General features: G+C 35.0%; 1 protein-coding gene and 1 long non-coding RNA gene across 12 annotated transcripts in view; one reads left to right on the forward strand and one right to left on the reverse strand.

Annotated features, from left to right (window-relative positions):
* Window positions 1-17,548, forward strand: part of LOC133254063 (uncharacterized) — a 252,562-nt gene that overhangs the window by 206,961 nt on the left and 28,053 nt on the right. The gene's annotated exons all lie outside the window — the stretch shown is intronic.
* The window catches only part of AHI1 (Abelson helper integration site 1), a 219,722-nt gene that overhangs the window by 140,449 nt on the left and 61,725 nt on the right, over window positions 1-17,548 (reverse strand). For all 11 annotated transcript variants that reach the window (XR_009738557.1, XR_009738556.1, XM_061428058.1 and 8 more), the window contains 5 exons: window positions 16,541-16,770; window positions 14,721-14,827; window positions 12,157-12,275; window positions 9,064-9,194; window positions 7,367-7,507 (listed from right to left, as the gene is read on the reverse strand). Coding sequence is in view for 9 of the 11 variants with exons in the window: in XM_061428058.1 (XP_061284042.1) it covers window positions 7,367-7,507; window positions 9,064-9,194; window positions 12,157-12,275; window positions 14,721-14,827; window positions 16,541-16,770 (728 nt within the window). In the remaining 2 variants the exon portion in view is untranslated. The remainder of the gene's footprint in view (window positions 1-7,366; window positions 7,508-9,063; window positions 9,195-12,156; window positions 12,276-14,720; window positions 14,828-16,540; window positions 16,771-17,548) is intronic.

The raw sequence follows: 17,548 nt of genomic DNA on the forward strand, positions 1-17,548 counted from the left end.
ACGTAGCCCTGTTACTGTACATAATTATCTTACTGGATACCTTATGCATGCATGCATGCTAAGTTGCTTCAGTCGTGTCCAACTCTCTGTGACCCCGTGGATGTAGCCACCAGGCTCCTCCATCCATAGGACTCTCCAGGCAAGAATACTGGAGTGGGTTGCCATGCTCTCCTCCAGGGGATCTTCCCAACCCAGGGATTAAACCTGTGTCTTTTTCTGTCTCTGCACTGGCAGGCGGGTTCTTCACTACTAGCACCACCTGGGAAGCCCAGATACCTTATAAATATTTCTATTTCTAATTACGATACTATTACTATAAGCTGGTGAGTCTAACTGCTCTAGTTTCCTAGCATTCTGCAGTTAAGTAGCAGCCTCCCCCTTTTCCTTTCACATTTGCTTCCTGAAGAGAATTTCTGTGGTCTGAATGTTACATTCCCCTAAAATTCCTATCCTGAAATCCTAACTCCCATGATGATGATATTAGGAGATGAGGCTTTGGGGAGGTGATTAGGTCATGAGAGCAAAGCCCTCATGAATGGCATTAGTGCCCTTACATAAGAGGCCTCAGAGAGCTCCCTTGCCCCTTCCACCATATGAAGTAACAGCTAAAAGGTGCTATCTATAAACCAGAAAGTGGGCTCTCACTGGACACAGAATCTGTCAGTCCCTTGATTTTGGACTTCCTAGATTTCAAAACTAGAGAAATAAATAGTTTACTGCTACAGAAAACAGCTAGGATTTCCCTGCTGTAGACTGCTCCATATATCAATGCTCCATATTTTTGCTTTCTAGTTTCATTTTATCCTTTAATAGAACACTGAGATAAGATAGAAAATTATTTTAACTTTTCAGGTGGAAAAACAGATGTAGAAATGATAAATTTTTTGACCAGTGTCAAATAGAAAGTGATATCCTTTTGCCTAGAACCAAAATGCTCTAGTTCCTTCTTCGGTATTTCCCTCCACACTGTTGTCTATTTTGAACAGTACCATTTTTTTTTCTTTTGGGGGCATCTTAAAAAGCACCAATGTAAGAATAATGAAATGCCTGGATGAGGAATTCAGCACTCTGGTTTGTGCTCAAACCCATTAAGTTGACTACATTTTCCACAGGCCCTGAATCCTTAAATGACACAAGCTTTCTATCAGAGTATTCATCATGTGTGTATTATTAAAACAGATGCTTCACGATATGACCAAGAAACAGGTGGCTTTAATATGTCTTAACATTTGGCATACATGCGTGATAAATCACTTCAGCCGTGTTCAACTCTATGCAACGCTCTGGACTGTACGTAGCCCACCAGACTTCTCTGTCCAAGAGGTTCTCCAGACAAGAATACTGGAGTGGGTTGTCATGCTATCTTAATTTTTCCTACTAACCTAATAATAGATATCCAAAATGTTGACCTACAATCAGTTATACATGTTACAGCTTAATCTTATCCAAATATAAGGATTATATTATCCTTATATTATAGGATATATAAGGATAATATTATCCAAGTATAATATTAATATCTGTTTTTGAATCATTCACAATTTGTACTTCAAGAACACCATTAAATTATACATAAAACCACAGATGTCAAATTTCAACTAGACATTACTTTATTGCAAAGATATTGTAAAAGTAGTTATTTTAAAATATTAATTAAAATAAAATTTAATATTATATAATAAAGAAAATTCATATTTTGGACTATACTGAGAATATAATGCCTTAATGTATTATAATTATCCCCAACATTTGCAAAGGAGTGAACAATTAATAATGGTACTAGACAACCAAAGTTTTAATTATCAGGGGTCTTCCTAAATATTAAAATTGAAAACAAACACTTCATTTCACCACAGGTATATATGGCTACCTTCTTCAGTTACTTCATGAAATAGGAAATACAAAGTCTAAATTAGTAGTGTAGCAGACAGTTTAATGTTTTAAAAACACAGGCTCTGGAGTTAGATAGTCTGGTGAGTGACATCATTTTATCAATCGTGTGAAGTCATTCAACTTAATTTCCCTGGGCATCAGTTTTACCATCTGCAAAATGAGGATAATACGGGCATCTACCTTGTGAGGACTGGGGAAGACTGTAAAGATAACGTATGTAAAATGATAATTAGAGTAGGGAATACTTAATAAATAAACAAATAAATGCTTGATTTTATTTTTATTTTATTTATTTTATTTTTATTTATATTTATTTATCAAGCAGAAATTCTTGATAAATGTTATCTACCATAACTACTACTATTATTATTAGACCCAAATTTACTAATTGATCATATTGATCATGGCTTTCATTCTTTATTTTTATAAAATGTGAGGGTGGATAATTCTGTTCTATGGATTTACTGCACATCAGTAATATGACAGGTTAGGTATAGGACCTTATAAATAAACACCATGGGCTTATTGTTACTAGGCAAGTTCTATAACAAAAATTTTATAGGAATGTAAAGGTATATATCACATGAACTCTGTAAAGCATGTCACAATGTGAAAAATACACCTATCAACAATGACCAACAGAGGTGATCATTAACAAATATGAATTCTATAAATAAAATCATGTTTAGTGTCAATAGTAGGTTGCTTTTCAGTCCAACTAAAATTCTCCCAGAGGTTTAATGAACTACTTAGGAAGTATAAAAGATCAGAAAAGCACATGATTCTGATTCCTGGGTTTCACAGCCCTGTTCAACTTGGCACACAACAGATGCTCAATAAAGATCTGCTTTGTCTCAAACACAATGATGGAAAAGCACTCCAGAGTTAATGCTGACTCAGAGGACATACTGCCACCTAGAGAAAAATTAGGCTCATTACCTGGAATTATTATATAATGCTGACAACTCTGAAAATTAGGCTTGATTCTACACAAAATACTACATGTATATTCAATACGTGTCAGCATGCTGCCTAGGTACCGCTTAAAAAAAAGACAAATAGGCCTCCAACTCTACTTCCCACGAAGTACAGATAATACAAAAAAAATCACATATTTCACAGAGACAAAGAATAAATGGTTTTGGAGGAACAAAAAAAGGTTTGCATAATAGACAATCAAAAGCTAATATTTCAGGAAATCTGCTAAAAAGTTTAGTGTAGCAAATGAAAGCATGTATTCCAAGTCCAGACTGTATGGATCCAAGTCCTGGTTCCCATAAAACAGGGATAATTATGGTACCAACCTCATAAGATTATTGTGAAAACTTAAAATAAATACATGTAAAGTGCTTAAAATAGTACCAGGCCCATGAAAAATGCTTTGTATCAGATGTAATTACCATTAAATGTAGAACAGGATCCTACATTCTGAGGTAGGCAAGTATTGATTAATAACAGAACATTAATTGCTAAAGTCTAGCTTCATAAATTTAATTCAGGAGAAGCCGTTTCTCTGACTAGTACTCTGTTATTATGGGAATCCTAAAAGTACATTATTTGTGGTACATTGTGACTAAATTTTGTATTACTAGATGATTAACTCTTTCAACATCAGGCAAATACAACTGCCTTCTGAAAGTAAAAATCATATTTCTTACCAAAAAAAGCAAAAAGTCAGTAGAATGAAAGACCCAGAAGACCACAACCTGAACATATGCTTAACAGGGAAAGATGCTTGCTGACTCTTCACAGATTTTGCTAGAACTGAAAGATGGATGATACATTTAGCTACCATTGTGGTCTCATTCACAGCTTATTTAGCTGATTAAAAAAAAAAAAAAAAAAGAACTTGCTCCATTTTCCTTGAAAATTGCCTAAACGTATCAGCAGCTCTGATAAATACTATTTTAAAAAATCATGTAACTGTTTTAGATCTTTCAATTTTAATATCATGAAAACACTTATGTAAAACTACATGCAAACTTTATTTTCAGACAAGAAAATTTGAGCAAAATAGTCTTGTGTTAAAAGATAAATAAAATATAAGGCAAAACTATAATAGGTCAGTAATAAATGCCATAATTTTCACTGAAAAAAGTTAAAAGACTTCATGATTCTGGCTTGTATTTAATGAGTAAATTAGAGTCTGAAACAACTTTCCTTTTTTTCATGGTTATATATCATTTATGAGAACTGTGCTAAATCTTGAATTGCTTGAGATTACATAACTTTTTCCTAAGATGCTTCTTTTTAAAGATAGGCAGTGATGAGTTGGGAAAATGTGTTGAAGTCTTTTGAGTTTTGCTCATAAAGATAAGTCAGTATATCAAAAACAAACTGACAATGCAAAAATAATTTTAATATGTGTATTATTTGGACATTTAAATTTCTCAAACACCATGGAAATCCCTCCTCTACATTAAGACAGTGTGGAAATAACATGATGTTCTTAATTTTATGCATTTATTTTCTAAAACAACTGAGCTAGAAAGATATAAAAGGAAAAGGCTGACTAACAGAAAGAAAAAAAGAGAAAAAAAAAACCCAAAAAACCCTGTTTTCAGTTTCATTCCAAAGAGATGCTATCAGCATATGAAAACATAAGTTCCCATAAAGTCAAGTGTATACTGGTTGGATGAGCATAACAGTCTATTTTATCTTTTTTGTTTTAATATGGTGCTTATCAACTTACAAAGTACTTTCACAGTTCCTATCTCATGGCATCTTCACAAATAACTCTCTGAGGCAGGACAGGTAATAGCAGTAGTAGTAGGACCACAGCCCCAAATCAATGTGAAAGGTGACTGCAGCCATGAAATTAAAAGACGCTTGCTTTTCAGAAGAAAAGCAATGACAAACCTAGACAGCGTATTAAAAAGCAGAGACATTACTTTGCCTACAAAGGTCCATATAGTCAAAGCTATGATTTTCCAGTAGTCATGTACAGATCTGAGAGCTGGATAATAAAAAAGGCTGAGCACCGAAGAACTGATGCCTTCAAACTGTGGTGCAGGATAAGACTCTTGAGAGTCCCCTGGACAGAAAGGAGATCAAATCAGTCAATCCGAAATCAGTCCTGAATATTTACTGGAAGGACTGATGCTGAAGCGGAAGTTCCAATACTTTGGCCACCTGAGGCGAAGAGCCAACTCACTGGAAAAGACCCTGAAGCTGGGAAAGATTGAAGGTAGGAGAAGGGGATGACAGAGGATGAGATGGTTGGATGGCAACATGGACTCAATGGATATGAGTCTGAGCAAGCTCCGGGAGATGATGAAGGACAGGGAAGCCTGGCAGTCCATGCAGTTGCAAAGAGTCAGACTCAACTGAGCGACTGAACAACAACAGTAGGACCATTCACTAGACAGGGAAATTGGAGCATCAGGAAGGCTTGTGCAAGATCACCAAAGAAAGAGAACTGAGCCTAAAACCAATGCTTTCAAACACTTGGCTCTCCCTACATATGCTTCTAGAATGGACTCCTTAGTCTAAAAACCTACTGTTGAAAAAATAAATGGACAAACCTAATCTAATGATGAACTTGTATCAAAGACAAAAAGTAAACTGAAGAAAAAAGATAAGGGTGGAGGTTGAAATTGCACTTGTAGTGAAAATTTCAAAAGCAAATTAGAAATTGAATGAAAACTGTTGTGAAACTCCTTAAGAGTTTGAGGAAATAACTGTATACCTATTTCCTGAATAACAGTCCCAATTACAAAGTAATGAGGTGTAACTCTTCTTTTTTCTGTGAAGATTAAAAATGTATAAAAGAAAGACCTGTCTCAGAACCTATGTTTGAACTAGACAACAAATTTGGACACTGGATGATTTGAGAAATCCACTTGTCTTTTCCTGTGATCAGGCAGTGTTGACTTTTGCTAAATTGATTGTAACAGTAAATGGTATTGTGTTGTTTAACAATTCACCATTAGTAATAGTGTTCTGTAAATCTGAATATGTGTTACAGAAATTCATTATTTCTTCTCTGTAAAATTCTTTAAAACAAGATAATCTCAATTTTACATATATTCTCTAACTCACCTATAAAGAAATAAGATTCATACTATGATCAAAACTTCAGGTTTACAGCTTAATTCAATTGTCTAACAACTTAGCACTTATCACAAACATTAACCAATTCACACTGTGTTAATGTAGGAAGCTTAACCACTTGCATTTCACTAATTTAAAATATTCTGTCCAAATAGTTTCACAACGTTATCTAAATGCATATTTATATATATATATGTACTTATGACATTGTGTGTAAATCATCTTAGCAAAAATGGTGAATGGTATCTTAAACTAAAGAGACTATGCCATGCTATGCTAAGTCACTTCAGTCGTGGCCGACTCTGTGCGACCCCATAGACGGCAGCCCACCAGGCTCCACCGTCCCTGGGATTCTCCAGGCAAGAACACTGGAGTGGGTTGCCATTTCCTTCTCCAATGCATGAAAGTGAAAAGTGAAAGTGAAGTTGCTCAGTCGTGTCTGACTCTTAGCGACCCCATGGACTGCAGCCTACCAGGCTCCTCCGTCCATGGGATTTTCCAGGCAAGAGTTCTGGAGTGGGGTGCCATTGCCTTCTCTGAAAGAGACTATAAAAACCATTTATTGTTGTGTAAGAATTAACATATGAAGAAAATGGAACTGCAATTTTGAGAGTGTCAACACTATCAATACCACACAGAACAACGAAATCCTAATTTCAGGTCAGAAATTAAGGAAATATATGAACAACAGAATAAATGCAAATGATTCTAATAATGCCATACTATTTCTTAAAAATGTATTCAAAGTCTATTTCCTTATTATTTTCCAAAATTAAAGAATAGTGTGATTTTAATGTAGAAAAAGGCATTTTTGCTGAGGCTTGACTTTTTTCCCTTCCTTTTTTAAAGTTTATTTTTAATTGGAGAATAATTGTTTTACTATGTTGTGTTGGTTTCTGCCGTACAATAAAGTCAATCAGCTCTAAGTGACTTTTTTGTCTTTTTTTTTATGTTAAGAAACTCTCAGAAAATCATAACTTATTTAAACTGTGCTTCAGTTAAAAAGAAAACAAAGAATAAGAAATTAACTCAATATTCAAGTAAAAACATTACAGATTCACATACCCTAAATGTTATTTACCTTTTAATGTTAGAGATATTCCCAAATCGTTTTTAGGTGAATTTTATTTATTTAAATTGATCTATGAAGAGAATGATGACCACCATTCTATGATTACAATACAAGAGCACAACCATTAGGTATACTTTTGATGATATTTAAATTCCATAATAAAAATGCTCATGACAAAATAAAATGTTATAATAATATGATCTTTTTTAAGCTGCTTGGCCTTCATAATACTTTCAAGAGAGTTTTGTTAATACAAAGAATGAGTTTTCACAGAGCTCATAATTTCTAGTTCAGCCTAAATGTAAAGGTTACTCTAAATATTCTCTCCTTATCAAGCAGTGGACTTACCATGGAAATCATAAATATACAGGAGAATTGGCTCATTCTGCCCAAATGCACAAAATGCAACCATATTTTCAAGTGGATGATACGCAATGTCTCGAACTGGTGACTTGAATGGCAGGTCAGAATACATTGCTACTTGCTCTCCTAAATAAGAAAAGACATTCAATAATTTGTACTATCTCAGATATTTCTCATTAGAAGATTATCCTGCAACTTATCAAAAAAAGCTTTATGGTTAGTAATAATAAACCTCATGCTATTTACAGGAAAACCTTAAATACTTATAGTTGAGCTGTTGTTGTTTAGCTGGTAAGTCATGTCCGACTCTTTTGCGACCCACTATATTAAACAATTATTTTTCATTCTCTTGGCCTTCCTTTTTCTTCTTTTTGGTCCAATGTCTTGATGGAGTTTCAAGGCACAAACTAAAGACAAACAGCTTGGAAGTAGAGATCTGTAGAGATCTGAGATCTGACAGAGCTGAGCAAATGCCAGCTAAGAAACAACTCCAGGGAGAACTACGGGAGGAATATCAGGACTAAAACTAAAGAAATTATCTGGCTGGGGGAAGTTTAGTGAGGAATTAATTTTTCTTTTTTTTTCCCCAGAGGCTGTTTGATGTACCATCTGCTTTAAATATATATATATATATATATACATATACACATACACACACACACACACACACACACATACTATTAATGTGGAGAAGCAATGGTACCCCACTCCAGTACTCCTGCCTGGAATATCCCATGGACGGAGGAGCCTGGTGGGCTGCAGTCCATGGGGTCGCTAAGAGTCAGAAACGACTAAGCGACTTCACTTTCACTTTTCACTTTCATGCATTGGAGGAGGAAATGGTAACCCACTCCAGTGTTCTTGCCTGGAGAATCCCAGGGATGGTGGAGCCTGGTGGGCTGCTGTCTATGGGGTTGCACAGAGTCGGACATGACTGAAGCGATTTAGCAGCAGCAGCAGCAGGATACTATTAATGACTACAGCAGAAGTTTTGAAAATCAGAACTCAAAAAGCAAAGAAGAAAAACAAAATCCTAAGTGAACTGATTAGTCAAAAACACCTAAAGGGAGAGATGAAAATAAAAAAGATGCTCATTAAAGAAATTTTAAAGTAAATTTTATAAAATTCTTTCTATTGCTAAACAAATGTTTATGAAGTTTTGGCTTTTCTTCCAAAAAAGCAAAATGAAGCACAAATGAACTATCCAATGTAACATTTTACTGAAAAAGTTGAATTATAGTAGTTCAGGTAAATGGCTATTAAGTTTCAAATATCCAAAACTCTGACAGGAATATGTTTGTTTCTAATAAAAATGAACTGTAGATGGTTAACCATTTGTATACCTAGTTGAACTCTAAATTCAGTTCATAACTGAATTTTGTATTACAGTCCCCATTAAATACTTCTGTGAGATCAACAATATCTCATTACCGGCAAGGAAAGAATAAACCTTAAATTATAATGCAAAATTCTAAATCCATGAAGATATCACAACCATAAAGAACAGAATTAATATAAATTCGGACTGTAGTTGAATTTCATTACCAGCTTTCCAATTTTGAAAAACATAACTGAGAACTTAAAATCAGAATTTCCTTGAAAATTATTCTATAAAATGGCAGTTTCTATACTTCATCAAAAACAAAACAAATCTTTTTAAAGTTCAATGAAATGCTATTTACCTGTTTCTGGGTTCCAAACATATACTATACCATCCTCACTTCCAGCAAAGAGAAAAGTCCCACATGGTGTCAAAGTGCTATGAATCTTCTCTCGATAATTTGCTGCACCTACAAATTTCCTTGCTGCTAATCTAGAAACCAAAAAGATTTTATAAATGTAACTTGTCTTACCCATTTCAATGACTAGTGGTAGAAAAACTTTTCAATACTTCATTTGCATTTGACAAGAAACTTGTGAGAATCTGTTACACAGGATACATTCCATGATGGATAGAGAATAAAGTAGAGGGAGTTCCTGAGCTCAGGGAGCTTATAATTTAGCAGGAGAGAGAAGAAATGCACCAAAGAAGAATAGAAAGTGAATGTAGAAAGTGCCACAAAAGAAGAACAGAAAAAGTCCTTTGCAGATTTGGATAAGAGAGAGAGATGATTTCTAGCTATGGAGCAAAGAAGATGCATTTGAATTGGTAACTCAAAAACAAACAGAATTTTTATATTCTTATATTTTTTCCATGTGAAGAAAATTTTAAATCAATGAATACTTGATTACTGCAGAAATATCAGAAAAACCATTATTGAATCATCTATTCAATATGGCATGTACCCTTCTGGGCTTTTAAATGTGTGAATAATAATAACAGCTAACATTTTCAGTGCTTATTATGTGCCAGGTGGTTCAGACAGTAAAGAATCTGCCTGCAATGCGGGAGACCTGGGTTCAATCCCTGCGTTGGGAAGAACCCCTGGAGAAGGGCATGGCAACCCACTCCAGTATTCTTGCCTGGAGAATCCCATGGACAGAGGAGCCTGGCAAGTTACAGTTCAGGGGGTCACAAAGAGTCAGACATGACTGAGCGACTAAGCACAGTACAGCACAGGTACTATTATCATCATTGGTTTACAGAGAGGATATTACATATACTGCTCTGTTATTTGCTTTTTTCAGTCAACAATGAACCATGAATAATGGCCTTTCATGTCAGAAAATAAAAATTATGCATTATCATTTTAATAGGCATATATCATTGTCTAAATGTATCTTAAGAAATTTTCTATTGTTGGGTAACTCTTAGGATATTTCCAGTATCTGAAGAATTGATGCTTTTGAACTGTGGTGTTAGAGAAGACTCTTGAGAGTCCCTTGGACTGCAAGGAGATCCAACCAGTCCATTCTGAAGGAGATCAGCCCTGGGATTTCTTTGGAAGGAATGATGCTGCAGCTGAAACTCCAGTACTTTGGCCACCTCATGTGAAGAGTTGACTCATTGGAAAAGACTCTGATGCTGGGAGGGATTGAGGGCAGGAGGAGAAGGGGACGACAGAGGATGAGATGGCTGGATGGCATCGCTGACTCGATGGATGTGAGTCTGAGTGAACTCCGGGAGTTGGTGATGGACAGAGAGGCCTGGCGTGCTGCGATTCATGGGGTCGCAAAGAGTCGGACACGACTGAGCGACTGAACTGAACTGAACTGAACTGAAGAGTTATCCAACATGTTTCCCCTAGCATGAATATGACTTCTGTGAACAACCTTGTGTGTGTATGTGTGTGTATACACACACTCATTGCACTGTTTCACAATTATTTTCTTAACATAAATCCCTAAACCCAAGGTTACTGGGTCAAAACTTCTGCTATTTCTGTTAATTTAAGTATTGGCTTGGTCAGAAAGTTCATCAGGGTTTCTCTGTAAGGTGTTATGGAAAAACCCAAATGAATTTTTTGGCCAACCCAATACTTTACATCTATAAACTAGTTATTACCCACAAAACACTTACGAGGATGGTGTAGTACTCTTCCATTTGTGTGAGGAGGAAAAGAGACTTATCAGTTAGTTTAAGGGATGGAACAGGCAGTATCTGACTATAAGCAGTTTTCCTCCAGGGCCCAAGTGTGATCATGGGCTGAATAGTATACTACTTAAAAAGAGAACAACTAAACTCTGCAGGCCTGGACTTCTAAAATCTGACTCAAATCTCTACATAGTCTCTCAGCATTCCTCAGCAAGAAACCAAAGCTCATATGGACTAACTCACTCTGCTTTGAACACAACTTCTATTATCCCACATCCTGACTTTATTCCAGGCTTTCTATCCTAGAGAGGACACTGCCATCTTATCTAAATTCTATCCACCCTTCAAGATTGAGCTCAAAGACCAGACTCTCCATAGAGCCTTGAACATAAGGCTTTATTATAGCTATTCAGCTTCACTGTTACCATGAAAAACATAATCCTTTTACTATATATTTATATTCATTAAAAGATACTTATGGAGTACTTGCTACCTTCCAGGTATGATGTTGGGTATGATGTACAGAAAAAAAAAAAAGAATAGCAGATTCTATAACAGTCCTTGAAGATGTCACACTGTAGGCTAATTAAGTGTTTTGCAAGTTATTTTGGAGAGTACAACTACATTCTAAACTCCTGATGAACCAATTCTGCTTATCATTCTCCCACATCATCCATGCCACTGTTACGCTAGTAAAAAGCCCTCTTATTCAGGCATGACATTAGATCATATTACTATGCTAACCAATATCACAGAGATAAAAGATAGTCCATGGCAGAAGTTTCTCCTTTTTTAAAGTGAAAATAAAAAGTAGTTGACTACATCTCAGCTTCAAAACTATTCACATTTGTGGTTAGATAATTGTTGTAGGGGCCTGTCTCATATGCTGCAGGATGCTCATTATCTCTGGTCTCTATTCACTTCCCAGGTGGCTCATTGGTAAAGAATCCACCTGCCAATGCAGGAGTAGCAGGAGACATGGGTTCAATCCTTGGGTAGGGAAGATCCTCTGGAGGAGGCAATGGCAACCCACTCCATCAGTCCTGCTGGGATAATTCCAGGGGCAGAGAAGCCTGGCAGGCCACAGTCCCTCGGGTCGCAAAGAGTCAGACACTACTGAGTGACTGAGTAACAATCCACTAGATACTAGAATAAACATTTAAGTGTCTCTAGACTCTGCCAGAGGTCCCCTGAGGGACAAAATTCTCTAGTTGAGAACCACAGCTGCATTGTATAAATATGAATTAAATCATTACTTACTCTATGAGTGTTTAACCTGCAAATACTGAAATATACTTACATTCGGAGATCCATAATTCTCAAAGTACTGTCTTTGGTATGAATTAATAAACGTTTTCCATTGGGATGAACCTCCAAGTAACTTATCGGGATTCCCTTAAACTCACTCTCTTTAATTTCCTAAAATGAGTTTAAAAAGATTATGTAATATTACAACTACAAATTTTGTCTAAAGTTAAGCCCTTTTAAGTGTACAAATTTAATTTTAAGAGGTCGTTTTTAATTGCACAGTGCAAGATGTTTTAAAATTGTTAGCAAAATTATTCCAAGTAAGTTCAAGTTAAGGATGAAAATAAAGCTGATAAAATGTAGTTTTGGGCTGCTAAGTAACACTATATTTAATTAGTGTTTTTGTAGTATATTCTCAGAGAAGAAGCACTTTCTGCAAACACATCTTTTATTACTACATTGTCTGTTTATCATCATATAAGAAATCTCAATTTCTAAGTTCAAAATTAAGTACAGAATTAGCTCTCAGTTCTATTTCAGTTTCAGATTATTTCTTCATACATTTACCTCCACTTGTCCTGAAAAAGATAAGTTATTAGCATCTTATTATGAAACAATTTAGATTGTAATTTTTAGGTTTTTCTGGATACTTAAAGCAGCTAAATCTTCTGGTTACAGAAGAAGTCTGTAAGTAGACCTTACTACTGATGTCAAGAAAGACAAACACGGAAGGAGAATCTGCCTGAACAAGCCATATATAAATAAGGACAATTTCCAAAATCCTTCTTGTTTGGATTATCAGGAGAAAGAAAACAACTGCAAATACAAAACTGTTTAAAGTCTGAAGAGTCAAGAGAAGGTCTGCTTTACCCTGCAGTCAGAATTTTGAATAGCATTCTTCTCCCTCGAGGTCCCCTTATTATTTTGCTCACTTCTCCTAGAGGGTCTCCTCTTCAGAGGTGGGTTGGCACCAATACAAGTGGGGTACAAACTGCTATAATCCTAATACCAGCAGTAGAATCTCTGGTTCTGCTGTTTGGTGCTGAAACCTGCTGTCAACTACTTTTTTACAAGTTCCAGAATAAAGTCAAACACTGACACCACAGATGGGGATTTTACTGAGCCCAACTACAATGATGTGGAGGTGAAGATGCACTGATGAAGTTTTGAGCAATTGGAGCAACACTTACACAGATGCAAACGTGCAAAATCAAAAACAAGGCTGCATAACAGGTGTCACGAATAAATTCGAGAAGAGAGTTGGCAGATTTAGTGTTTGTAGCATCTGTTAATGATTTCCTTCATATTTTTATCATATTCATGCTCAAGGTCTGGTGTTAAAGACCACACTCGACACCAAGGAGTATGTGACAAGCAGCATGGATGTTTCATCTTAAGGGACAAATGAGCATAAGCCAGCATCCCCCACTCCACTGGTGGAAGAGAGCCAAGTAAGAAATCGCAGTCTCCATCTGTCCCAGGCATAAGCTGTTAAAAGGACATCCCATTCCTCATTTCCTCACTTTTTAATATTTGACTGTCTCAAGTAACCACCAGGTGGCAGATTTCCAAGGTATACTTGCCTTTTGGTTACTACACAGAGGGAAAGAAAACACATGATTTTTAATATAAATAGTAGACTCTGTATTGCAGAATCAAATGACTAGAAATGTTGCCTTTGGAACCTTGCCAATCACTTATCAATATATAAGTAATTAGAAAGTTCTTTGCAAAGTGTATGAAATTCTACAACATGAGTTTCAAGTCATCATTCATTAATCTGACAGACTAGATAAGAATGACTAAAAATAGAATAGACTGGTTTTTAAATTGATATGACAGACTCAACAGATTTAACTAAAGTTGATGGAAATTCTTTTTCATGTGTCTTTTTTCAAACAGGGACAACTGCTACAATCTATTATGAAGAACAAGAAAACCAAAGAACACAGGTATAGCGTTTTTATATATATGACAATGTTTATATATATAAACAAGTTTAATGACTTGTTTCGTATTTTTAACTAAAACATACTAAATATACACCAACAAAGCTGCTTGGTATACAAGCCATCTTAAAAACACTCTACTTAAAAAATGAGATTATTCATTTGTTTTGGCCAATTTAGTATATTTCAAATGAAACAATTACTGTGATTAAATGACAGACCTCCTCATATTTATTAATACATAATCTTGATCACATAATTTTGAGAGATAACACTGTTAACAAAACCTTGAGCATGGTGCTTCTAGTGATGCTATTGGACAAAGAAAAAAAAGAATATGAATAGCAAAAAATATAAGTTGTTATGTATAGATGATAACATAACATATACCTCATTTTGCATAAATTTTACCAATGGATCCCTGAATACCAGAGTGCAACTTAAGGCTCAAAAATGTGAAAGGAAAGCCCAACCAAAATGAAGAAAATGTTCATTAAGTCACTATGTTATCAATTAACCATCAGGAAGACATGATAACTGACTTCTGAGGGACTGAGAAAAACTTAATTCCTTTGAAAGGAGTGAACAGCATGTCCTGCATCTTGTAAGTCATGTGATTTTTCCCAATTTTTTCAAATAAATCCCCAAGTATGAGGTGAAACTCTACCTTGTTTATGCTCCAGTGACGCACTGAGTGTTGTGCATCGTTGACTTTGACATACGTGTTCCAAACAACAATCACCCCTGTGCAGTCTCCTGAATACATGTGATGACCTATTTAAAAAAAATTATTTAGGTAAAAATGTTACACAGAAGTTGTTTCAACTATTATGAAATTGGGCAAACATATCCCAATAAGACAAAAAACTGAAGTGCTATTAAAAGGTACTGTAGTTTAAAAAAAGCCCAAATGGCAAACAATCAGATCCCAATTTTCTTCACCTTTTTGAGTTACTTGTGATTTATTTTTTTGTCACCTACCTGAATTTGAAAACAAAATGAAATGAGCATCTCAATTCATGTGTACATGGCTCAAATTCCAAAGCAAAACAATTTTAATTTTCCAATATGATCTGTACTGCTCACTTTTATTAACCTATATAACCCATTTCACATTCCTGGAGAAACACCTATGCTCTAGTATATACTGTTAGAATAATACCTGAGACCTGGTAGGAACTCAATAAATGATTAGGGAATGAATAAAATAATAAGTAACAGGTGTTTCAGTTTAACATCAATTCTGAAAGTCAAACCATCCTACAGTTAATGGGACTTCAAAGGCCATCAGATTTAACTTCATAAACAATTAGGCATATTTTAGAATCCATATGAACAGATGGCTGTTCAGCAACTGTGAATGCAATATTTTACACAAAAGTATTAACATTTAGCATATTCATGGAGAAGGAAATGGCACCCCACTCCAGTACTCTTGCCTGGAAAATCCCATGGATGGAGGAGCCTGGTAGGCTATAATCCATGTGGTCACAGAGTCGGACTCGACTGAGAGATTTCACTTTCACTTTAGCTTATTCAACTGTTGAAATGCTCTGCATGTGAGAATGTTCTTTCTAATTCTAAGCAAAGAAAAATCTGTTTTCTGTAGCTTTGGCTCTATTTCTACCTACTGGAGCAACACAGAAGGACTTCACTTTTTTCGCACCTTAACCAAATACCTGAAGAAATCATTCATCTCCCTTTCACAATCTGAGCTACTTTTTCTATGACAAGAGTTTTCAGATGCTTTTCTAGCCTTGGTTGACCTTTCCTGAAGGGGTTCCTGCTTATAAACATCCTTATGGTTGAACTGAGTACATTAGAAATATTATTATTTTGACACGATCCCATACTAATTGTTTACAGCTATACAAACCTAATGTCTGAAATAACAGAAAAGTTGACTATTTAATAGATACAACAAATTTTAGTCTTTCAGCTGATAAAATAATTATATTTTATATCCTTAAAACACCATTTATAATACTTGTATTCTAAGATTAAATCTTAAATAATTGCAAATTTCTCTTCCATAAACATGTGTTTATATACTTAAAAAAATCTTGTTGCCACATTTAAAATACGTATTTTCAACATTGTTCTGGGATCTTTCCCCCTATCTTCCTCAATTTTATCATTTACAGAAAAGAGTCCTTTAAGAAAACTACTAAGGGAACAATCACCAATCCAATGAAATATATTCATAAATTTGGAACAGGACTGGTTGTTACAGCAAAGATTAGTTGAATCAAAATGCTTGGAAATATACTGACTTTAAAATTAACTAACAACTACTGCCGTGCCAAATTTATGACCAGGTCTATCATATGATCTGCACAAACAATCTAAATATGCACAAACATATTTAATTTTATCTAATACACAAAGTCCCTCTCAAGCTGAAATAATTATTATCCTAGTGAAACAGAATTTTAAAAAAATTCTTCACGTAACTAGCCTTCAATTTGAATATAATTTCAGACGTACCTTCAATATCAAAACATAGAGAGTTGATGAAACTCTTGTGAGTGTCAAACTGTCGGATCAATACGGCAGGATCCTGTCTCATATCAACTTCCCATATACGTATCACAGAATCATAGCATCCTGTCACCACCAGCTCTCTTACAACTGGGTGGAATTTAGCCGTGTAAACAAAAGAAGGATGAGGTAAAACTCGGAAAGTATTTGTATTGTTTATTTCATTTTTCCATATCCTGTAAAAGGATGAAAATGTTACCTATTGCTTCTGAAAGGCAGACGTTTCTCTAAGAACCGATTTAGGCAATGGACCTTATGAGTAAGCAAATGATAACAACCAATGGTAAATTTTATAACAATAAAAATAATCTGATCTGATCACATTATTGGATGACCAGACTTCTTTACATTTTGACAAAGCTATTTCTTACAGTTATTTTCAAGCATTATATTAATTTATCTACTAATTGCAATCTATACTGCAAAATGAAAAACTGTACTTGCATATGTCTCTATTTTTTTTAAACCTATTCTTGACATTGATTAAACACAATGCATAGTTGGTAAAATATTGCATCTAATAAAATATAAGTAAAAAATAAAATAGAGGAAGAAATTTCAATGATTTCCCATTTAGGTTGTGTATATTGCTTTTCCAAAGTCCTTACAGTTGAGGACTTAATAGGGTACTCCATTAACTTTTTATTTGTAATTTCAAAGCATAATTAACATAAAGAAGGGAAAGAGACACGTGTACCCCAATGTTCATTGCAGCACTGTTTATAATAGCCAGGACATGGAAGCAACCTAGATGTCCATCAGCAGATGAATGGATAAGAAAGCTGTGGTACATATACACAATGGAGTATTACTCAGCCATTAAAAAGAATACATTTGAATCAGTTCTAATGAGGTGGATGAAACTGGAGCCTATTATACAGAGTGAAGTAAGCCAGAAGGAAAAACATAAATACAGTATACTAACGCATATATATGGAATTTAGAAAGATGGTA

The sequence above is a fragment of the Bos javanicus genome, chromosome 9, assembly GCF_032452875.1.
Source record: "Bos javanicus breed banteng chromosome 9, ARS-OSU_banteng_1.0, whole genome shotgun sequence".
In the NCBI taxonomy this organism is placed as follows: domain Eukaryota; kingdom Metazoa; phylum Chordata; class Mammalia; order Artiodactyla; family Bovidae; genus Bos; species Bos javanicus.